Source organism: Ursus maritimus, unplaced genomic scaffold, assembly GCF_017311325.1.
Source record: "Ursus maritimus isolate PB19 unplaced genomic scaffold, ASM1731132v1 scaffold_28, whole genome shotgun sequence".
In the NCBI taxonomy this organism is placed as follows: domain Eukaryota; kingdom Metazoa; phylum Chordata; class Mammalia; order Carnivora; family Ursidae; genus Ursus; species Ursus maritimus.
The window spans coordinates 26,234,572-26,259,356 of record NW_024425341.1 but is presented as its reverse complement, the minus strand read 5'-3'; the positions used below and the strand labels follow the sequence as shown (position 1 = coordinate 26,259,356).

The following is a 24,785-nucleotide window of genomic DNA, read 5'->3' as shown; positions in this document are numbered from 1 at the left end:
TCATGGTCACGATTACTGTGGGTGTCATTACCAGGGAGGGTCCCTCTCTGGTCATGTGCACCGGGCACAAAAGGTCCATGCAGGCCTAAACATCAGCTCAAAAGCTCCCTGTCATTCCATTAACCTATACTGCAGCTACAGTTAACAGGAAATAGGTTATTCTCAGGGAAAAAAAATAGAAAATATCTCCTACCTGCCTGGGGTAAGTGGCAAAATGTTATGGAGAGGCAGGGCTGGTTGGACAGTGGACACCACACCCATTCCTGTCCTAGAAGCAAGTTTTGATGTTTCAAGAAATTGGATCTATGTTGCAGAGGAAAAGATGTCCCCACATGCACCCACCGCAGACCCACACCACGAGCTCACCCACACTACGAACGCACCCAGGCTGCGAGTGCACCCATGCACACCCACGGTGAGCGCACTCACGCTGCACGCACAGCCCCGTGCACCGCGCACCCATGCTGCGTGTACACAGACCACATCCCTGCGACCCCCACCATCAGTCTGGTTATCCAGCTTCCCAACGGCCACTTCACTGCAGCTACTTCATGTGCCATGAAAAGTTTCACTGCCTTGTGGTTAATTGATCGTGCTCAGCTTTGAGTAACATCTGCCAAATAGGACGGATCTGTGAGCTCCTCTTTTCAAATGGTGAACAATTCACCTGTTGCCATATTCTCTCACGAAAGCTGCCCCCCCGTGTACTTCCAACTCCATCTACCAGCTTAGCCACATCATATCGGGCACATATTTGCAGTTAGCTTTCAAAAGCACTTCTTTTTTTATGACAGTATTAGCTAAAAAGCACATATATTTGAGCGCCGAACATGGTTTTTTAAGACAAACGCAATAAACTCTTGCCACTCCCCTGAGCATCAGGTACCTGTGCTTTCCACCGTGGGCATGTACTCGCTATCACAGGCCTGGTAAAATAGTCCTGCGTCAGAGGCTTCCGCATCTGGTGACAGGGCAAGTGACAGAACCTGAGCACTTGTCCCCAAAACTCTGAGAAATGCCAGGTAACCCGCAGCAAACATTCTTTCCCTGCATAGCTGCTCTTAGAGGCTACAGGCCATCCCGGGACAAGCAACACGTTTTCAAGAATTTTTCTGTGCACACCTTGAGAATCTGATTAAAGTACACATGGATGAGCAAAGGGCCGAGTTGAGCAGGGAAGAATAAGTGGGATGAATTCTCCCTACTGGATATGAACACACATTATAAGCCAGAGTAATTAAACCAGCGTGGCCATTGGCATTGCGGAGCTCACAAACCCAGAGGGGACACTCTCTGCTGCAAACCTGGCCGAGGAGCCTGCACGAAGTAAGGTGAGACCATCTCCCCAACATGGACCACAGCACCTATGCCGGAGAGGACTGTCTTTTAGGAGACATAAAACACCTACTATTACAGTAGCAAAAGACTTCTTAAGCCAGAAACAAACCCCACTAGCCACAAACTTAAAGATAGTAACTTCTGAACAATAGAACATATTGTTATTTTTAAAAATGAAGATAATCCATGGAGAGAAGGTACTTGCAACATATATAGTTGGCCAAGAGTTGAGATTTGGAATACAAAAAACTCGTGAAATCTGTAAGATAAATAACCAAAAACAACCCAGGAGAAAAATGGCCCCAAAATATGGTCTACAAACATGCATATGCTGTGTAGCTTCACGACTATCAGGAATGCACATTAAAATGAGATGTAGGTTCCCTGCACTTTATCAGCTCGCCCTGGAACAACAGAGGTTTGAACTGCTGGGGTCCACTGATATTCAGATTTACTTTGATCAATACAGCACATACTGTAAATGTATTTTCTCTTCTTACAATTTTCTTTTTTTAAGATTTTATTTATGTATTTCTTTATCTGAGAGAGAGAGAGAGAGACAGAGCACAAGCAGGGGGAGCAGCAGAGAGAGAAGGAGAAGCAGACTCTCTGCTGAGCAGGGAGACCGATGTGGGGCTTGATCTCAGGACCCTGGGATCATGACCTGAGCCGAAGGCAGACGCTTAACCAACTGAGCTTCCCAGGCGCCCCTTCCTTATAATTTTCTTCATGACATTTTCTTTTCGCTAGCTGACTTGTAGTAAGAATACAGTATATAATACATATAACATACAGAACACGTTGATTGACTGTTTATGTGATTGGTGAGGCTTCCGGTCAGCAGTAGGCTATTAGTGGGTAAGTTTTGGGGAATCAACAGTTAGAGGCAGATTTCTGACAGCCCGGAGGTTAGTGTCCCAAGCCCCGGCTCATTCGAGGGTCAGCTGTGCTACTATTCAGTAGGACCTGGAGCACAAGAAGGTGGCGGGTCACTGGAGGGCGTTTACAGCTACTTCTCTGGGGACAGGCCCTAGGGAAACTTCCCTGTGCAAGGAGAGGTCCATGACGACCCAGCGCATCTTCACTCATAGCGCCGTGCTGCAAAGCCAGAAGAATATACGATGTGCCCTTCCAGCCAAGATGGAGTCACAGGCAGCACGTGCCATCCTGCCTGGAACAACCACACAGACGGGCCAACCTGATGAAACAAGTTTTAGATGCTGATCACCGAGGAACAGACCAGCCACGAGGCTATGGTCACCATGGCCCAAGGCAGAGTGAGCGCGAGGAGCATGGGGTGGGACCCACCAGGTGGTGTTCTCCCGAGGTGAGGAGGGAACAGAGGTCCAGGGGGCCCAGGTGCCTGCAGGCCACGGGCTGCATTCTTGAGAGAAGCAGGCTTCATAGAGCGAGCCCAGGGTTCTGAGGGGGACCCCTGAGTGTTCTGCTGTGCAGGGTGTGGGCACCCCAGGGAGGAGCTGCCAGGTGGGGGGGTGGCTTTAAATCTTGGCTCCAGGCAGAGCACTCAGGAGAGGGTGCCTGGCAGCCGGCAACCTTGGGGGAAGGGCCAGGCCACTGCCCGGCTGCATCCCTGCATCCAGACAGCTGAGGGTGGGCAGGAGCATGGGAGAGGTGGCCCCTCCCATCCTCCACTTGAGCACCATGGGGTGATGGACAGCAGCTTCCGAGACCAGCTGGACTTCCACCTTGCTGCTTGGACCCTTGCACCCCACCAGCTGGGATGGAAGAACACGCAAGGAGCCCCACGGAGGTCAAACAAAGCCCATAGAAACAGAGAAGGCATGGGACCAACAGGGCCTCTGTGGGCTGTGTGGCAACGTCAGGTGGCCTTATGTATGAACTTGAAGCCCTCCGATAAAAAGTTACTGAACATTCCCCACGTGATGAAGATCACAACCACAGGGATCCAAGAAGGTCCACAAACCCAACGCACAGAACCGTGGGGGACATCAGAGCAAGGTGCAAAATCCAATGGCTGGAAACCAAAGTGGGGGATATTCTGATACAGCCGCCCCACAGCACATGACAGCGGCTAAAATCGACAGCAGTTACTGTCAACAACACAGAGTCTTACACACCTTCCAGTATGATATATGTATGATAAAGTATGTATACTATAGAACCCAGTAGGAAACTGCACGGAAGTGGGGGTTTCCGAATTCTAGGAAGGTGAGAGGGAATTGGGCCTGGAGGGGTTTGAGGATGTCACTTACACTGGTGTCATCTCACATTTCCATCCTTTTTGAGATATAACTGAGACTTTGTATAGGATATAGTGATTTGACACACTTAACTATTGCAAGATAATGGCCAGCCTTACTGGCAGCTCCATCCCCTCGTGTAATGCCATCTCTCTGTCGTGGTGAGAACATTTCAGATCTATTCTCGGGAACTGTCAGGTGTACAATACAGAATAGTTAACTATAACTCCCTTGTAACTGGAGGTCTGTGCCCTGTGACCAGCGTCCCCCCACCTCAGCCCCTGTGAATTCCATTTTCAGAGTCCACACTGATCACGCTGTGTTTGTCTTTCTGTCTGACTTACCCCACTCGGCATAATGCCCTTGAGGTCTATATGTTGTATTTCTTAGACTACAGGAGGCTTTCGAGGAAGTGGCAAAAGGTTAAGATTTGAAAGACCTGAATGGAGTGGGTTCCGAGACTTCTGCTGTACTATCAAGATTTTATTAGAAAATATTCACATCTTAATGGAAAACTGACTGCAGTTTTTACCAAAAAGAGCTTTGCAACATTTTCACGGGCAACTCCAGGCACTCATAGATGTTCCTCCACTTACTGATTTTCACAGTCCCTAAGAGCGCAGATGCAACAGCACGAGCCCACCAGACCGCCGCTCAGAGGGGTGCTCCTGCACACACAGTCCCCAAAACAGTGGTTTTTTATAAGAACTAGGATGATCGGTAGGGGAAGAAAGGGATAAAGAAAGGGGGGGTAATCAGAAGGGGGAATGAAGCATGAGAGACTATGGACTATGAGAAACAAACTGAGGGCCTCAGAGGGGAGGGGGTGGGGGAATGGGACAGACCGGTGATGGGTAGTAAGGAGGGCACGTATTGCATGGTGCACTGGGTGTTATACGCAACTAATGAATCATCGAACTTTTTACATCGGAAACCGGGGATGTACTGTATGGTGACTGACATAATATAATAAAAAATCATTAAAAAAAAAACCAGTGGTTTTTTTATTTTATTTTTTTAAAGAGATTTTATTTATTTGCCAGAGAGAGAGAGAGAGAGAGAGAGAGAGCGTACGCACAAGGAGGGGGAGAGGGAGAAGCGGACTCCCTGCTGAGCAGGGAGCCCGATGTGGTACTGGATCCCAGGATCCCAAGATCATGACCTGAGCCGAAGGCAGACACTTAACCGACTGAGCCGCCCAGGCATCCCGAAACAGTGGCTTTAAACTGCATGCCCCATACACACACATTGCAGCTGCCACATCCGACACCTACTTGTGCTGGATGGTAAGTATTCGTATCTAAAGGGAATCCACACCCCACACAAATTGATGGCCACCTGCATCCACAGAAACAACATATATGAGCTCTTGGCTCAGTTAGAAATGCTACACTATCCTTTTCTCCTCTGGCACTCCAACGCCCCCACAGTTTTGCCCTCATATAGTAGTAATTCTATCACACCATACTTCTCAAACAAACTGAATTCTTTCAAAAATTTCCACGATGCTAAATGTAATTTTTTTCTAAATTATTACAACTAATAGAAGGCAATTGATCAAAGTAACTGTAAAACAACTCTCTTGCTGAGAAAGCAGGACGTCTGTCCCTGCTACAACGAGACAGGGTTTTGCTGGAATGCTGTTACTGTTTTGCATTTTTACAGAGGTAACTGCTCAGAAACTTTGAACACAAAAATAGGCAGATGACAGTGTGTGGCTTTTTAAAAATAGCAATATTACTTGTTTCATTGAATTCTTTCTAAATCATATGCCAAAATCACAGAGAAATCCATCATCAAACAAAATTACTATTCATGATCTATTGGCTGATAACTCAATTGTTTCCTTCAGTTTTGCTGAAAGCAAAGGAATGCCAAAGGTCTGACTTGCAGAGAGATGTGTTACCCATCCTTAGAATAATTCATTTTCTTTCCATGAGACCAGTATTCCCAGTCATCCTTGGTGGGTACACCGAAGTGGCATCCTCACTTGCTAGGCCCTCCTTTTCAAATGGGAGAAGAGTGGCTGAGGAAGGAAGCCCCACAGGGCACCTGGGCAGTCCCTCGGGGCAGTGACCACGTGGCCTCAGGCCCTGAGCGCAAGGGCAGATTCCACCCATACACAATCAGGCAACTCGAGGACAGAGATGCAGTACCGAACAGAGGCACCCACTGCCACTCCCTCCCCAGATGCCACCTAGAGGAGGAGGGTGGATAGAAGGGCCTCCAGGTGAGTGACAGCAGTGTGGTTTTGGAAGCTGGCAGGGCGTGCAGGCAGGCTGGGTGTCTGTGTGGGGAGACTGAGGCAGAGGAGGCCCATCTGTAAGCAGGTGGAGTCCTCTGACTCACCCCAAAAGCTGAAACAGGAGAACAGAATGAGAAAGAAGCACAAAATGTGGACAATAAAGTTGAGAAAATTGCCCAGAAAGGAGACCAAGATGACAAAGACATAAAAATAAGAGGAAAGAAAGCAAGGTGATCTCTTGGGAGCCCCAAAGCCTGACGACAGGAATCCCAGGGAGGAGTGACCAGGAAAGCCTCATGGCACCCGTGTTTCCAGACTCAACGGCCCATGGGACCCCTGGTGCAGCAGACAGAAAGAGACCCTTACGGAAAAACATCTGTGTTCTATTTCAGTTCTCTGGGGTCAGAAAGAAAAAGCCAACACAGTCCAGAGGGGGGACCCATGGCTATTTCCAACGGGACTGAGCATCAGAACGGCAGCTGACTTTGTAGCATCGACAGTGGACGCTGCAGGTGGAGTCTTCAAACCTCTGAGAGAAGGCGGTTTCTAACTAAGAAATCTACACCCCGTGACGTGTAAGTACAAGAATCAAGATATTTCACAATCCAAAGTCCCCAAAATATTTATTTCCCAAAAACCATTTGTCAAGAAGCTACTCCGACAAAGGAGACAAATCCTCTTGAAGGGAAGAGACGGGTCTAGGCTGGCAGAGGAGCGGGTCCATGCGGTGCAGGCGATCGCTACAAAATGATGGAACCCACAGAGCTCCCAAGGTCTGACCGCATCAAAGGTGCTGCGGACCATGGCCTGCGGGGGCAGTTAGGGGAAAGTGGGAAGTATTTAGAAAATTAGGCAAACAAACACCCAAGAAAATTATGAACTCCATGAAGCACCACTAACTCTACTCCACCAGAAGTTGTACGAAACAGAATCATCACATATTATGTGACTCAGTGGCAAATACTCTCCACATGTTCATCACAGTGCAAACAGTGGGTCCCAAGCCCACAATACTGTGGCTGACTGACACTGGAAGGCCAGAGGTGACCATGCATGTCTGTGAGGGGGCAGGGCCTCACCACCAGGAGCCAGCAGGGAGGCTCGCCGGGCCCAGGAGAGGCTTCAGAAGCACAGTGGGAGCATTGCCAGACAGCAGGTGCAGACCTGGGGACCTGTGTTGTGCATGTTGCTGCTTGTCATGGTAATTCCTGCAGGACTACTTGTAGGACTTTAGGATATGTGCAGATACACGAATCAATTAAAAATAAAGTAAGAGCAATAATGAAAAATAAAGGTCTGATACGGGCTTCTGAGTGAAAGCAGTTTACCAAATGCATACACATTGGTTGTTTCGCCTACCTGCAGATTATACCCTTGTCTTTACCAAGTGGAATTACCAGCATTCTTTTAAAACCAGAAAGAGGAAAAGGGTTTCTGAGAAGTGAACAAACATCAGTAAATTGGCTAAATAATTACCATAATTACCACGCTGTGTCCTATCCACAAAGAGCATTCTCCCAATCTCATATCCAAGGACTCACTGATAAAGGCACCCTTCTTCATTTGGGCTGCCTTGTTCCAACCCTACAAAGATATGGGCACCACTTCAGCTCTGACGATCACCAAGCTGTCACCTCCAGGAGCACCATGCGTCCAAGGGACTTCTCAAAATAACGTTTACAGAAGCTTCAGACAAGTTTTGTCTATTTGTTCGAGATTTCATTGTTTTGCTCTAGCCAAGATTTCTTTTTCCAGCTGCAAATAAATTATGTTTTTCCTTCAAAATTTCTAAGGCTTATTGCTTCATTAAAGTATGTTGCTCTTTCATAATTAAAGAAAAAAAAAGCATTCAACAAACTAGGAATAGGAGAGAACTTCAACCTGACGAAGGGTATGTGTGCAAAGCCCACTGTGGACATCCCGTGCAGAGGGAGAGCCTGGATCCTCTCCCCAAGACCAGTAGAGAGACCAGTTTCCCTCATACACTGATATTTCAGGAAGTAAAAAATGTGACTAACATATTATTTAAAAAAAAAAAAGGAAGTAAGAAAGGAAAAAAAGAAAGAAAATGCATCCAGATTGAACAGGAAGAAATAAAACAGCTCTCCCCACAGAAGACATGATCTTGTATGTAGAAAACGCTGAAGACACACATGTGCACACATGCACACAAAATTGTTAGAGGTAATACATTTGGCAAAGTTGTAGGGTACAAGATCAAGACACAAAAACCTGAATATCCGTATTTAGGAAACAACTGCCTGTTCCGAGGTCAGAGGATTCATGTTATTTCCACACACCAGCGATGAGCGTTCCAAAAAAGAAATCAAAAGAAGAAAGTAATTCCACTTACATAGTATCAAAAAGAATACAATACTTAGGAATAAACATTTTTTAAGTGTAAAATTTATAGTAAAAGCTATGAAATATTGTTGAAAGAAATAAAAGATGACTTAAACAGAAAGTTGTTCTAAATTCATGAACTGGACAAGTGAATATAGTTATGAGGGCAACCCCCCCACAGTGTTCTGCACATTCAATGCAATGTGGATCAAAATCCAATTGCTTTTTTTTTTTTTTTTTTTTTTTTTTTTACAGAAATGGATAAGCTGATCCTAAGATTCATGTGGAATTGCAAGGGACCCTGATAGCTAAAACAGGCTTGAAAAAGAACAAAGTTGGAAGACCCTTACTTCCTGATTTCCAAACTTACTACCAAGCTGTAATTAAAACAGTGTGGTCCTGGCACAGGACAGACATATAGACCAATGGACTAGAACTGAAAGCCCAGATTGATTTCTGACAAGGGTGCCAAGGCCATCAGTGGAAAAAGCAACCTGCTCCATGATCGGTGGGGACAAGGATGCCCATAGGTGAAGGGCTGGATCTGGACCCCTGCATCACACCATATACAACTGTTAACTTGGAAGGCATTGATAACTTCAATGTCAGAGGTAAAACTATGAAACTCCCAGAAAACCTAAATGTAAAATTTGGGACCTTAGATTTGACAACGGTTTCTTAGATATAACACCAAAACCACAGGCAACAGAAGAAAAAATAGATATATGAGACTCAATCAAACTTGAAATCTTTTGTGCTTCCAAGGACACATCAAGGAAGTGGAAAGACAACCACAATATGGAAGGAAGTATCTGCAGGTCACACATCTGATAAGGGTCTAGTATCCAGAGTATAACCAACTCTCACAACTCAACAACAAAAGACAAACAGTTCAACTTACAAGGACTCACACAGGTATTTCTCTGGATACACAGATGGCCAACACATGCATGAGAAGACGCTCCCCATGCTTGGTCATCGAGAAAATGAAAATCAGAACCACGGTGAGATACAACCTCATACCCGCTAGGACAGCTGCCATCAAGAAAACATAAAACAGCAGATACAGGAAGGGTGTGGGGGACTGGAGCCCTCGTGCAGCTGCTAGGGGTGTTGCGTGGAGTGGCCGCGGGGACAACATTGTGGCCACCCTTTAGAACTACCATGGGACCAGCAAGCACACGCCCAGGTGCACACCCAGGACAAGTGAAAACACATGTCCACACATACACACTTGCTCAAGGATGTTCACGGCAGCATCACTGATAACAGTCAAGAAGCAGAAACCACCCAAATGTCCATCCATTGAGTAATGAATAGATGCAATGTGCTCTACACATCTGACAGGTAAAGAGAAATGGAGTGTAGACACGCTGCAACGTGGACAGACCTGAACACACGATGCTGAAGGAGGGGAGCCAGTTGCAACAGGCCACCGAGCATAGAATTCCACATACGTGGAATGTGCAGAAGAGACAAACCCACAGAACAGAAAGTAGGGGCAGGGAATGGGAGTGCCTGCTAATGGGCACAGGGTTTGTTTCTGGAGTGATAACCATGACCTGGACTTAGCGGTGGTGTTTGCACGTTTGTTAATATACTAAAAATCACTGCACGGAACACTCTGAAATGGTTAAAACAATAAACCTGAGGTTATGTGAATTTTATCTGAAAAAAAAAAAAATTAGGGGCGCCTGGGTGGCTCAGTTAAGCATCCGACTCTTGATTTCAGCTCAGGTCATGATCTCAGGTTCGTGGGATGGAGCCTGGCCTCGGGCTCTGCGCTCCGCAGGGAGTCTGCACCTCTGCTTCCTGACCACAGCCTGGCCCCCCGGATGGCGCTCCTGGCGCTTGGGATGGAATGTGTGCAGGGACCCAGTGAGACCTTCCAACGGACACGTGCGATGCGCCCACTCGACAGAACTGCTTCGGGGCCTTGTGAACCCGTGGTTTCCATGTCATAAACACATTCTGAACTGAACTTCGCGATGGTATTTTTCACGTTTAATTAACGTCTCCAGGCCCAACGACGGTATTTACAGGTGCCTGCTGACACGAAGTGACTGAGCACAAGATCAGGTGCAAAGACGTTGCGCAGAGGGTCAGGAGCCACTTCAGAGAGCGTGAGTGACGTGTAGGAACAGAACAGACACCGATGGCAAATACTCCTCCCCACACCGATGGCAAACACTCACCCCCAGAGCGTGCGGCTGCCTGTGCGCCACCACCATGCATAGATGGACGCCGCCATGACAGAATGAGCTGTCTCCTCACCATGCTTAGGAGGAGAGGTGAAGTCTCACAGCCCTTGCTTTGACCCCACGACTTACACGTGAAGAGCAGTGCTCCAGGCCTGCGAGGGCAGTGCCGTGGAGGCCGTGGGCCTTGGGCCACAGAGCGAGCACACGGAGACCCGTCCTCCCGGGGAAACCGGCCTGGGCTTCATAGGTGTTCGCTTCTGTTGGAGACGAGTTCATCCATGTGGACACAGACTTCCTTATCTGATGTTCCACCAGCCTTATCACTGGTGACTAATCACCGTTACAACTGTCAAGTTACAAGACAGAAGAAAATGCAACTAAACCCTAAAAACAAACTTTTGACAAAGATTAAGAACGTTGATTCAGTAATATTCAGAGAGAAAACTGGGCCATCACAGGATGGCCTGCTTCTCATGTGGGGAGGCACGCCTTCCCCACAGCACTCCGCTTTCCGAACTCAGTTGTGCAAACTCCAGGACACACATGTTTCCGATTGGTAGGTCAGCCCCGGCAGCAGGAGGCCTGCAGCACAGACCTGTGTCACTCACGGCCCAGAGGCGGGAGTCTGGGGTCCACATGCCGGCAAGACAGGTCTGGGCCTCTCTGCTTGGTGTGCAGATGTCGTCTCTCCCGGTGTCCTCCCGTGCTCATCCCCCAGTGTGGGTCTGGGTCATGACTCCCTCTTGCGATGAGGCACCTGTCAGTCATACTGCCTGAGGGCCCACCCTCGTGACCTCAGTCACCTCAGCCACCTCGTAGAGGCCCCATCTTTGGGTACATCCTGCAGCACAGGGGTTGGGGCCTGGATGGTGGATCTGGGGACACGGTTCAGCACTCACTGGTAGGCCACCTGGAAAGGGAAACACGCCATTCCTTGGGGTTGGTGTGCGTGCTTGTGACATCACCCTGCGCTGGGTCCTGGACCACAGCAGCGGCTCGCTCACAGCAAGAAGTCCCTGCGGTGCTGGTGCAGGCGGGGCTCCACACGGGCGGCCACACCGTTATTAGCACGGCACGGTACAGGACAAGGACACAGGAAGGCAGCACAGTATATGTGGGTTTGTCCCGGAGGAGGAGCACGCCTGCCACGACCCCACCTGTGAAAGTGGGGGGATAGCATCTCCTTCTTGACTGCCTGTACTCACGTGCACAGTGCGGTGCCCACGGCATTCACTGTCTCACAGGTCAACAGGTTTTGTGGGCTTGCCCACACAGACCTGGCCTCGGGGGCAGCAAGCAGAACGGTGGGACTCCTGGGCCTGCTGCTGAGATCATGCTAAGGGTATGTCGTCGGATACATGCATCCAGGGAACTAACCTGTCTCTTCCGTCACGGTCACTCCACGGGGCCAGCACTCAGGAACAGAGTCACGTGGGAACAAAGGCCAGTACAGGCTCATGCCAGAGGAAACAGAACCGAGCCCAAGGACGGGGACTCGCAGCACGGCCCACATGGCATCTCCCTGCGTTTCCCACCCAGCGGTGCCATACCAGCAGGAGACCCCAAGCTGCTGGGGGCCAGTTAAGGAGGCTCCACTGCAGACCATCCTCCTGCTTGAGAAGCTCAGACAGACCTCTGCCCAAGACCCATGGATGAGGGACAAAAGCAGGAGAACCGTCAGGAGCCCGTGCTGCGTGGACACAGTCCCAGGTGCTACAGGGCCAGCACCTGGGACAGAGTGACAGTGGCAGAGGACAGACAAGGTTGGTGGGGTCAGCGGTCATCTCCGAGATCAGAGAAGGGCTCTATGATGGCGGCACCAGCACTGGCTTCTCTCCCTGTGAGCGTACTGGACTGGAGCACGTGGGGACAGGGACCCTGGCGCTCAGCACCCATGGCAGCCAGGCCGGAGCCACCTGCTCCGGGGCAGACAGGAAACCGTTGGTGACCCCCCTCCCCCCTGCAAGCCCCTCACCTGTCAAAGTGGGGGCCTTCTCGGCAGCCACTCTCCCAGCTGGTTTGTCAGAAGCTGGAGTCACGGGAGCACTCTTTTCTTGGCCACAGGGAACACTAGGGAAAAGCCTCCTCAGCACTTTTTCCACAAACACTACAACCAATTGACAAAGAAAAGAGGAGGAATTATTCATGGCAGTTTAAATCACAAATGGATTTTATATAAAATAAAGACATAGCCTGACATTATCACCAGACAAAAAAGGGAATGTATGTGAGGACACCCTAGCACTGTCCCCCCAAGGATCCCCAGCACTGTCCCCCAGGGACTCCCCTGTACTGTCCATCAGAGGATCCCCAGCACTGTCCATCAGAAGACCCTCAGTACTGTCCCCCAGAAGACACCCAGAATCATCCATCGGAGGATCCCCAGGACCGTCCACTAGAGGACCCCAGGACTGTCCATCAGAGGATGTCCCCAGCACTGTTCCCAAAGGACCCCCAACACTGTCCATCCAAGAATTCCCCTGCACTGTCCACCAGAGGACTGCCACAACCATCCATCAGAGGATACCCAGGAACGTCCATGAGAGGACCCCCCCCCAGGACTGTCCATGAGAAGACCCCCAGCACTGTCCCCCAGGGAGCCCCAGGACCGTCCATCAGAGGACCCCCCAAGCACAGTCCCCAAGGACCCCAGGACCGTCCATTAGAGGACCCCTCAGCACTGTCCCTCAAGGACCCCCAGAACCATCCGAGGACCCCCCAAGCACTGTCCCCCAAGGACCCCCAGGACCGTCCATCAGAGACCCCCCAGCACTGTCCCCCAAGCACCCCCAGGACCGTCTATCAGAGGACCCTCCCAAGCACTGTCCCCCAAGGACCCCCAGGACTGTCCATCAGAGACCCCCCAGCACTATCCTTCAAGGGTCCCTGCACTTTCCATCAGGCGACCTCCAGCTTGGTTCATCAGAGGACCCCCTCCCCACAGGACGAGCAGCCTGGGAACAGAGGGCTGCAGATCTGGGTAGCGGTGAGTATAAACTCAGGTGTTTACTTTTGGATAAGTAGTCTTTCTTCCCTCCAGTGTTCTTATCTCTCTGAGTTTCGTGTAAAGTACGACTGTGAACCAGTTTCTGAATTTGGAGTTCAGGTGCTGGGTATGAAGTGTCCCCCTAGACAGGGCTGGTCCACCTGCAGTTCACACAGCAGGCCCCAGGGCCGCGTGTGCAGCCGGGCAGACAGAGCAGCACCCCCGGCCGGCAGCACGGGCCACTCCCTCCAGTGCACCTGTACAAGCTCACCGCTGCAGTTAGGAACCCAACCCCAGCTCTAACACACACGTGTTTAGTTTAGTTGGCATTCTACTTTAACTGGAAAAAGAGCTGTCATAATGAATAAATATTTCTGTCCTGATGGAAGTATGGATAAGGAACAGGCATGAATCTCAAAACAGCATCCTGGAAAAGGAGAGGGGAAAGGTTAATAAAATGAATTTGTAAATTCAGAAACAAACTCAACAGAATGGGAGAGAGCTGCTCTGGGGTGACTGGCAGCCGACCAGCAGAAACCAGAATGCTGGAAGCCAGCACGTGGGGACTCCCAGATTCACGGTAGGCAGTGCAGTCCTGCCACAGCTGGGGGCATGGGTACCCTCAGCCTCCCAGTTTCATCACATTGTCGGGCAGTATTCCTACTAGGAATAATCCCACTGACCCGTTCTAGTTTTAAGAACAGAATTTGGGTTTCAAAATTCCAAAGGGCTCCCTCTACTATGATGACTCCTCAGAGAATGCGCTGGAACACAGCTGGTGGCTCCCAGGGAGGAAGGCGGCCCCCTTCCGCAGCAGGGGCTCCTCTGCTGGAAGGAAAGTGGTCCGTGCTAATGACGCTGGCATTTAAGACCACAGGTCCTAGCAATGAAAGATTCCCCATGCACTTGGTTGAATGTTCTACAAAACCGTCGTTAGCATGGGACCCGGCACAAAGTGTGTTTCCAACACAATCTGCTGAGGCGAAATGTTCCCAAAGCCTTCTGCAGAACGGGTTTGCAGGCACGGGCCTGGGAGCATCACCGAACCAGAACCGTGGGGAGAAACAGCCTGTTGTGCACAATGTTTAAAAGAAATGTTTGGTGGTACTCAGTGATACATGGAAGAGAAGTTTCCAGAGTTTCAGTTAGAAACAACAGTTGTGGGTGATTCCTTACGTGGCAGAGAAGAATGTTCCATTCTGCCCCTGCTGGGTAAGACAACGGGTTAAGGTGAGCTGAGCCCCAGCATTTCCCACCTTGAAATGCCCCCCTGGCCATAGTGGCACTGACACAGACGTGGCTGCACCCACCATACCCCTCCGTCTGCACCTTCCTACCTCACCTCTTCCTCACACACTTCCGACTACCCACTAAAGGGGGAACTTTCTGCAGCGCACCCGAGTCCCAGAGCCCTTTCCCACAACAGACTCTCCCATCCTGGTATTTCATGCACATAGCACTAAAAGAGTTCATAGTTCATTTAAACAGAAACAGCCAGCTATTTTAGGCCTAAAAACATGGTTTAGAGCTACTTAAACTCTCACTGCTACTCGGAGCCCACAGTTATGAATAAAACATGTACCCTATGAACTGCTTGATGGTTTCCTACAAATATGGACTTAATTCTGTAAACAAAGCATGTCTTCCGACTGGTCAAATTTACTTAGTGATTCATGTGAAAAGCAAAACATAAAAGAAAGTACCAGTATTTTTTTCGGGATATTGGTACATAGTAAAGCATCATTTTTAATTTTTTTTATAGACTTTCTTTTTATTTTTTTTTTAAGATTTTATTTATTTATTTGACAGAGATAGAGACAGCCAGCGAGAGAGGGAACACAAGCAGGGGGAGTGGGAGAGGAAGAAGCAGGCTCCCAGCGGAGGAGCCCGATGAGGGGCTCGATCCCATAACGCCGGGATCACGCCCTGAGCCGAAGGCAGATGCTTAACGACTGTGCCACCCAGGCACCCCAAGCATCATTTTTAAAAAGCACCTGTCACTTCTGGTTTGTTGAAATGCACCTTTTGATCTAGTGTGTGTGTGAGTTTACTCATTCTAGTGAGTAACTCTTTTTCAATGCCGTTACTGGTTCTAAAATCTAACAGTTGAGTACAGAAAAGGGAGTATGTCCCATTTTTAACAAAGGTGTTAACGGTGGCATTGCAAGGAATGGCCTTCCTGTGTGCTGTGCTGTTAGAGTAGAAGCCCGGGATGCTGGAGGGAAGCAGGCGAGCGAGCTTCCGCACGGGCCGGCCGGGTAGTCTCCCAATTGGGGCAAACTGGCTGTGTGTTCCATTCAAAAAGGCTCTTCTGAAAAGAGAAATGGAAATAGGAGCTTTTTCTTTTTCTAACCCATTCTGAAAAAATTCAAGATTACAAATACGTGGTACAAAAAGCATCCCATCGATATCAGGAATGGTTTTCTCTTTAAAAAGTTCAGTCTGATCACAAAGTAATATATATTCGCCTCAATATCTGTGTACATAGCATATTTCACTTAAAATGGGGGTAAACTACACACCTGTTTCTACTAAATACACCCAGTACATTTGGAGAGCTTGTGATGGGGGAGAGTAGAAATGATGTTTACTCATTCGTGATTCTCTAGGCAAGTATGTCAAAACCCCCGTTATCATCCCTGCAGACCACTGTCTTTGGAAAAGCAGGACTCAGAGAGGACAGATAAAACATGTATAGAGCTAATCTGGGGACATGAGGAAGGAAAGCAGTTCCAAAAGTCTTTTAAAGATGGATGTTACTGAGAAGGAGTAAGACTAGCGGCACCCCACACTCCCTGAAATGACACAAAAATAGAAGGGACCCTAAAATAGTGACACATAACTTTAAAAATTTTGAGAGGAAAACACAGAACAAATAGGTTTATGACACACTTTTACAGAGTTTCCAGTGTACAGATGTACAAGTGGAAAAGTGATTATCTAGAATTGAGGGTCACCGGGCTTTTTGAAACCTTATTTAAATGAAAACTGCTACCAAAAACAAGACTAGAAAAGGACATTAATAGAAGCTTTGTGGCTGAGTGATCACGCCCCCTCCTCACCAAAGCCTGAGCAAGGGGCAAACCTTCCAAGGCATGCCAATGACAGATACCCATGCACTGGTCACGGCGTTAGCGAGAACGGAGACATCCCCCACCTCAACAAATCCTGGGTCACATCACCCCTGTTTCCATCCTGACCTGGGTATACCAGGTTTCAACAGACACTTGAAGTTAAAATTTTCTCAGGGTTACTGTATTCTTGGAATCGGATATTTTGAGTTTCATCTTCTCAGGAAAGACTATGTTTAAATGCCTGCTGAGTACCTACCAGTCTATCCATAGCTTTCTCAACAATATTCAATATTTTATTCTTTCCATTTTATCCCAATAATGAGGCAAGGTATTTAACCATTGTCTATAATCTAGGAATACATTGATAATAGCACCCTATCACTTCACAAGAAAGGAAAGTGCAGGATAATATGCTAATTTAATGAATGATAGTTTCTTAATGAGCTTCATAATAGAATCATAAATGAAAGAATAATTAGCTAAGATTTAAGAAAGAGTTGGCAAGCTTTCTGAAGTTTTAAATAAAAGGGAAACAGTACTCAAAATAAAGCCAGAAATGGTGCCCAAAGGGGACATAATTGGAACGTACACCATGACCAGTATGATGTACTCTCCCCATCTAAGGGTGACATGGACACTGAATATTCATTTTCTCCCAAAACTTTCACACTTAAAAAAAAATCCAAACTTTGTCCTCAATTTTTCCTTGCAGAGTGTCTCACGTGACTTACTGCGTCAGCTGCCAGAAGAGCCGTCCCAGCCTCAACTGTTCCCACCAGGGGACACAGCAGGGACACGGGACCAGGTGGCTTGGGAGCTCCTGGCCTCACGGACCACGCCGAGGGACCAGCGTGTGGCCTGAGTTCCCAGGCCCTTCAGAAACTTGCTTTACTACCTGGGGATATACAGGATAACCTAACATGTCTACTCAATACCTTTATTTTTCCCAGTTTCACGAACATTGGCTTTTTCATCCACCAGATCTTGAATTGCCCCCAAGGCAAGGTGAGACTGGCAGCCGGGCCACAGGCAGAAGTGGTTAGGTGAACCACTTGCTGTGGGAGGGCTCGGGGAGGACACAGACTGGGAGATGCCCGCTAACTTGGGGTCCTGAAACCCACCTCCACTGAGGGACCTGGCCACCTGCTACTGTGTCTTAGAGGTGGGGTACTATCCTGCTTTCCAGCCCCTAAGCCAGGCACGCCTGGGCCTCCCCCTGATCCACACATTTCCAGGCTGGTGGCCTGTGCTGCTTTGTGTCACTGTCAGCCGGCCTGTGACCTTGGACCTAGCACTTCACTGTGCTCCTGACTGAGTCGTCTAGTCAGGACAATGCCAGTGTCATGCACTCGATCTTCAGTGTGTAGCTGCCCCCTGTGCAACGTGGGGTTTGCTCACGGACCCCTGTGCAGCTGCAAATCCCTGTATAACTTTTTTTTTTTTTAAAGATTTTTTATTTATTTATTCGACAGAGACAGAGACAGCCAGCAAGAGAGGGAACACAAGCAGGGGGAGTGGGAGAGGAAGAAGCAGGCTCCAGCAGAGGAGCCTGATGTGGGGCTCGATCCCACAACGCCGGGATCACGCCCTGAGCCGAAGGCAGATGCCTAACCGCTGTGCCACCCAGGCGCCCCCTGTATAACTTTTGATTCCCCCAAACTACTATAGCCTACTGTTGGCCAGAAGCCTTACTAAAAACATAAACAGTCGATTAACTTTATTTTGTCTGCTCTGTGTATCACGTATTCTCACAATGGAAACCAGAGAAAAGAAAATGTCACTAAGAAAATTATAAGGAGTTAAAAACTGAGCAATTGCACTACTGGGTATTTACCCCAAAGATACAGACGTAGTGAAGAGAAGGGCCATATGCACCCCAATGTTCATAGCAGCATTGTCTACAATAGCTAAATTGTGGAAGGAGCCGAGATGCCCTTCAACAGATGACTGGATTAAGAAGTTATCCATATATACAATGGAATATTACTCAGCCATCAAAAAGAACGATTTCTCAACATTTGCTGCAACATGGACGGGACTGGAGGAGATAATGCTAAGCGAAATAAGTCAAGCAGAGAAAGACAATTATCATATGGTTTCACTCATTTATGGAACATAAGAAGTAGGAAGATCAGTAAGAGAAGAAAGGGAAGAAGAAAGGGGGGTAAACAGAAGGGGGAATGAAGCATGAGAGACTATGGACTGTGGGAAACAAACTGAGGGCTTCGGGGGGGTGGGGGAATGGGATAGGCTGGTGATGGGTATTAAGGAGGGCACGTATTGCATGGTGCACTGGGTGTTATACGCAAGTAATGAATCATGGAACTTTACATCAAAAACTAGGGATGTACTGTATGGTGACTAATGTAATATAATAAAAAATATTACTATTAAAAAATTATAAGGAAAACACATTTACAGAACTACACAGTATTGATGGGAAAAACCCATGTCCAAGTGGACCCACGTGTTCAAATCCCTGTTGTTCAAGGATGAACTGTATTATCATATTTTGACATCTTAAAAACTTTCCTGGGTGGAGAGACTGCCCCTCCCAGGGCCAGCCCACTCTTAGGAGACGCAAAGCAAGAGAGTCCCTCTGATACTCAAAAACTAATCCATCCAGAGCTTGGCCTTCCCCACCTACACCACATCCCGAGCAACACCCCTCTGCCCCCCTTCCCCACCATCCCACACCCAGGAGCAATATTCCTCTTCTTTGACCATCCCAGGCCTGGTGCCAGGCAACTAAGGGCCTTCCTTATTGCTCAAAGCCCACCAAAACTGTTCAAACTAGCCAGACCTAAATTGTTTACCACGACCTGCCCGCCTATCCCATGGAAACCCTAACAAAGGCCCTGGTCTAAATCTTCCCCTAGTGCTCCCCCCCCAGTGGCCCAGCATGGGGTGGCACGGCATGTCTTCCATCTCTAGGACCCATGAGTATAATGACCTTGGTTTTCTTGAGCTTCTGCTGTGTCCTCTTGCAGCTGCATCTGACTAACGGTGTCATGAAAGAACCCAGGACAGCCCCTAGACAACTGAGGATTACAGGGCAGGCCCTCAACGGGGGCCCACCTCCCTCTGAACAGCAGCATCCTAGCATTGGGCGCCTGGTTTCCAGGTGATGCAACCTGCTTTATCCACACACCCCAATCTGACTTGTGTCAAATCCAAAGGACAGCAGTCTGCAACTGCCCACCAGGCATGTCTCTGGACTGACAAGGTCAGTCCTCATGTCGTCTTCTCCTGAAACTTGTCCCCCAGGGGTGCTGCCTTACTCCCTGTTGTCTCCACCCACCCATGAAACCCAACCACACGCTGCCTGGCCCTCCTGCCGCTGGACCTGCCCCTTCCCGCAATTATCCTGTCCACTTTCAGATTTGTCTTTTATGGAAGCAAACGCCCACCCCTCCTGTGCCCGAAACCTATACTAGCTCACAATTCCTACCCCAACATGGCTGCTTCTGGGCAGCCAGGGACCAGCATTCATGGTTTGCATGGAGCCATTTGTCTGTCTGTTCCCTGGGTTATTCATTCAGGAAATGCTTACTGAGCTCATTCATTCATTCATTCATGAAATGCTTGCTGAGCACATTTATTCATTCAGGAAATGCTTGCTGAGCTCATTCATTGGTTCACTTATGAAATGCTTACTGATCTCATTCATTCATTCAGGAAATGCTTGCTGAGCTCATTCATTCATTCACTTATTAAATGCTTAATGATCTCATTCATTCATTCAGGAAATGCTTGCTGAGCTCGTGCATTCACTCCTTTGCTCATTCAGGAAATGCTTGCTGAGCACAGGAAGCCTGGCTGGGAGAAGAATTCGACAGGAATCTGGTGGTGACAATCCAGACGGCAGCCGTGTGTGATGGAGGGTGCATGCCATCATGGGAGCTGGAACAGTGGGGTAGGGGCGCTAATCTAGCCTTCTGCCCTGGGCAACTTATATGAATAAGTAAAGCCAGGCTATTTCTACTGTGGAAGCCTCACGGGCACAACAAGGATGAAGCTGGGCCCTAACAGCCACCCAGAGCTAGCTGGCACCAGACACCAGGCACGCAGCTCAGCAAAAGCACAGGGGGGTCTCTTTTCAACAGAGATCCATCCCAACCAGAGCCGGTGGTCCTGCGCCTCCAGAGGAGGTGTGTGTAAGTCTGCTGCCTGTGTGTGTAAGTCTGAGGGTGCGAGAGGGGAGACATGTGCACACACACACAGAGATATACACATGCACACACATGAACACACATGCATGTACACATGAGCACACACATGCACGCACCAGACACACACATGCACACAGATGCACACGCATGCACATAGACACAGATACACACATGCACACACTCATAGACACACATGCATGTACATACACAGAGATACACACACATGTGTACTCACACACAGACACACAGACATGCACACACATCCCCGCCCCACTGCTCCAGGAACATTATCATCAGCATCCAGGCCACAGAGAGTGCCACAGTGAGGGGTAGGTTATGCCGACCACAGAGCCTTCCCTCAGATGCGAGGACAAGGGGAAGAGGACGAAGTCTCGGCCAGCTGGGACTAAACTGACTACGGTTCAGATCTCATCCAATGAGAGTCCCTGGAGGACAAGGATCTTGGGGGCCCAATGGCTCAGCTGGCCACACACTCTTGGCTCCCAGGAGAAGCGCACCCTGGGACAATTGGTCATGGCAGGAGCAAAGTCTCATGAAGAAACACTGGACTGTGTACATTACATACATTCCTCAATTGCCCGTCTGCCTGATGAGCCCAGTGCAGGTGCAGGTGCACATAGGTCAGGGCTGGGTTCAGTATCCTGAGGAATGTGCAAGTGCGTGGAGGTGGGAAGCCAGGGCCACGGTCACTCACTCATTTAATCCTGATAACATGAGAGGCTGAGATGACCTTGATGAGAAATCTTGATGAGAAATCTTAGGATTAACAAAAAGTGACTGGCCCAAAGGGTGGGGGATGCTGGATGAGAAAGAGGTGCATTACTGGGGGACTGGCATTCTGCCAAGCTCTTGACTTGAATCTATTTGTTTAATCATCTCTACCTACCACTCATCTCATAAATACAGGAGCAGGGAGTGAGGGACAGTGGTGTCCATGGCACAGTCGTGAGTGGCAGGGAGTGAGTGATAGTGGTATCCATGGCATAGTCGTGAGTGGCAGGGAGTGACACTGGCGTTCACGGCACAGTCATGAGTGGCAGGAAGTGAGGGACAGTGGCATCCACGTTGCAGTGGTGAGGGGCAGAAGCAGGACCAGAGCTGAGTGTGTTCCTCCTGGCCCAGGGATGGACCCCACGCTCTTACCAGGGAGTGCCAATTCCACAGGGAGCCAGTCCTGTGGCAGCTACCACCCAATCCACCTGGACAGTCTTCTAGATTCCCACTGCTGTCATTCTGCTTCCTCTGCCTCCGGCTCCTCTGAGCCGGCCGGTACCCACCTGATTTAGCACTTGATGATATGTTGGGTAGTCACTCAATTTGCCCCAGCACAAAGGAAGCCACTTGAACTTCCACTTACAATATGGGGGCCTTCACGGGACTCGCTTCAGTTATGGAGAGCTGTTCATTTCATGTCTGCCTGTTACCTCCCAGAGGCTTGCAAAGTCTGGCCCAGGAGATATCTGCTAGTACCGTTCATACATGTTCCCCGCATAAAATAGAACATATTAAAAAAAATTTTGCTTCTTACTCAAGTAGTATCTCTGCAAAGGCAAAACATCCTCCCTATGAATTTCCGCAGTTTCACTACAAGTTGTCTCAAGGGCAATTTGTGTGTTAGGATTCACGACCTAGAGGAAGCACTCTGCCTTCAGGGAAGCCCCTAGAACCACGGTTGCAGACTGACTGCCAGCCTACCCCTGTCACGCTTTCTTGGTCCATGCCAGAGCGGAGCATCTTTTTCTTGAGCTGTGGCTCAGCCACAACGGTGACCCTAGCTCAAAGCAACAGCCTGGAACCTGCCTAGAATGAAAGTGTTTCTTTCGTTCCCTGCTCATTCCCAGGGCCTGAATGAGATGTCACACGCACTCAGCACACTCAGTGAACATGTGCTGCGTGAGTGAGTGTGAAGTGAGAGTTCTGCATGCGACCCCGTGTCTCTGAAGGGGGCTGGGCAGCGAGAGAGCAGAGCTGTGAGGCAAGTCAGCACCAGCCATAGCCTTCGCTGCCCACCACACAGTTCCCAGATTGTAGGCTTCGATAATTTACAAGTGCTTAGAATCTTTTCCAACTGCAATCTCCCCCATAGGTGTTTCTGGAAGCATAAGTGTTGTCCTAGAGACACACTCTTCAGTGATCTTGTAAAAAAGACTCACAAAACTAACACTTAGTTTCCCACTTAATTTGTAGGCTTCCAAGACTTACTAATCCAACTTTCCAACTGCAATATTTTAAACCTCACTTTGACAATTCTATCACCGATCCAATAGGAAAAGGAGGCCATTTTTAGAGAAGGTCCCTGACTGAGGAAAACAATGCAAGGTTTCATTCATCTCTATCTGGCGAGCTGAGAAAGGTTTTTACAAGTTGACAGGTGCACTCAGATGACCCTACTTTCTTGCAGAGGGAAGAGCATTCAGTGTCAGGCTTGGGAGGGTCACAAACACACGTGGGATGAGAGAACGGGATGGAGAGAAATAACGGCCGTGCAGTTCAGGAAGGACCCCCGGTGACAGGGAAGAAGGCTCGGGGCTTGTCAGCCAGCCTATAAGACCCAGGGTGGCCACCTGGGTTAGGCCCACTCGCAAGCCTGCAGTCTTCACTCCTGCTTCTGGCATGCGTAAGAACAGTGGTTTGAGTACTCAAGATGTTTTAGTGTTCATTTTGGAGACTAACATCTGACTGGTTAGAAATTAAGCCATTTTAACCTGTGGTGATCTGTTTTTAAAGCTCATAGGCGGAAGTCAGGACTCAGTGGGGTGCAGAACAGTAGGGAGGCGCCCCCACGGTGTTCTCCTATAAAGGAAGCCACAGAGATGGGAACTCTATTTACTGCTCTCCGTATTCTGCCTTGTTGAGAAATTAGTTTCCTTTTCTTATTGTAAGCAAGTGCTTTTTAACTATAATGGACACTCAACTTTTCATTTTAAAGGGCAAAACCATAATCATCCATTTTAAATGTAGAAAAGAAAAAAAAAAAACCACTGCCTGAACCAATCCAAGTAACATAAGAAATGTATCAACAAACCTTCACTTTTACCTGAAACTATAAACTCCTAGGAGAAAACACAGGGAAAGANNNNAAGAGCTTCTCGATATGGGTCTTGGTGATTTTTTAGACAGGAAACCTAAAGCACAGGGAACAAAAGTGAAAATCCACAAGTGGGACACATCAAACCAAAAGGCTTCTGCACAGGACAGAAACCTATTAACACGACGAGGAAGCCTGGAGACCGGGGGAAGATGCCTGCAAGTCATGCATCTAAAAGGTGTTCATGCCCCAAATATATGAAGAATGTACACAACTCAAGAGCAAAATACCAAGCTAATTAAAAAATGGGCAGAGGATCTGAATACAAATTCTTCTATAGAAGACATCCAGATGGCCAACAGACACATGGAAAGATGTTCAACACCACTAATCACCAGGGAAATGGAAATCCAAACCACAGCGAGAGATCACCTCACACCTCTTAGAATGGCAATAATCAAAAAGGCAAAAAATAACAAATGTTGGCAAAGATGGAACCCTCTTACACTGTTGGTGGGAATGCACACTGGAGCAGCCACTCTGGAGAACAGTATGGGGGTTCCTCAGGAAGTTAAGAATAGAACTATTCTATGACCCAGTGATCGCACTTTTGAATATTTATTCAGAGGAAATGAAATCTGGAGCTCAAAGAGGGATGTGCACCCCCACGTTCACTGCAGCACAATTTACAACAGCCAAGACATGCAACTGCCTAAGGGTCCACACAAGATGGATGAATAGATAAAGGTGCTGTAGTGAGATACGCAATGGTACGCTCAGCCATTAAAAAAGAAGGAAATCTTGCCATTTGCAACCACATAGGTGGACCTTGAAGGCCTATGCTAAGTCAAAGACAAATACCGTATGGTCTTACTTACAGGTAGCATCTAAAAACCCCTGAATGTGCAGATACAGGGATCGGATTAGTGGTTAACAGAAGTGAGGGGTGGAGGGAAAGAACTGGAGGAAAGTGGCCAAAGGTACAAACTTCCAGCTGTAGAATTCATAACTCCTGGGACGTGATGCACAGCACGGTGACCGTAGTCTACTGTGCTGTGTGCTGTATTTGAAAGCTGCTAAGAGAGAAAGTCTTAGAAGTTCGCACCACAAGGAAAAACATGGATGTTAACTTATTGCGGCAATGATTTTGCAGCG

The 24,785-nt window shown here is 48.5% G+C and overlaps 1 protein-coding gene across 2 annotated transcripts in view; it reads right to left on the bottom strand.

Annotated features, from left to right (window-relative positions):
* ERICH1 (glutamate rich 1) overlaps nucleotides 1–24,785 on the bottom strand; it is a 62,398-nt gene that overhangs the window by 36,398 nt on the left and 1,215 nt on the right. The window contains exon 2 of one of the 2 annotated variants that reach the window (XM_008708885.2): nucleotides 12,325–12,456. In XM_008708885.2, coding sequence (XP_008707107.2) covers nucleotides 12,325–12,456 — 132 coding nt within the window. Of the gene's footprint in view, nucleotides 1–12,324; nucleotides 12,457–24,785 lie in introns of those variants that run through there. The other variant, XM_040643336.1, reaches the window with a different exon arrangement.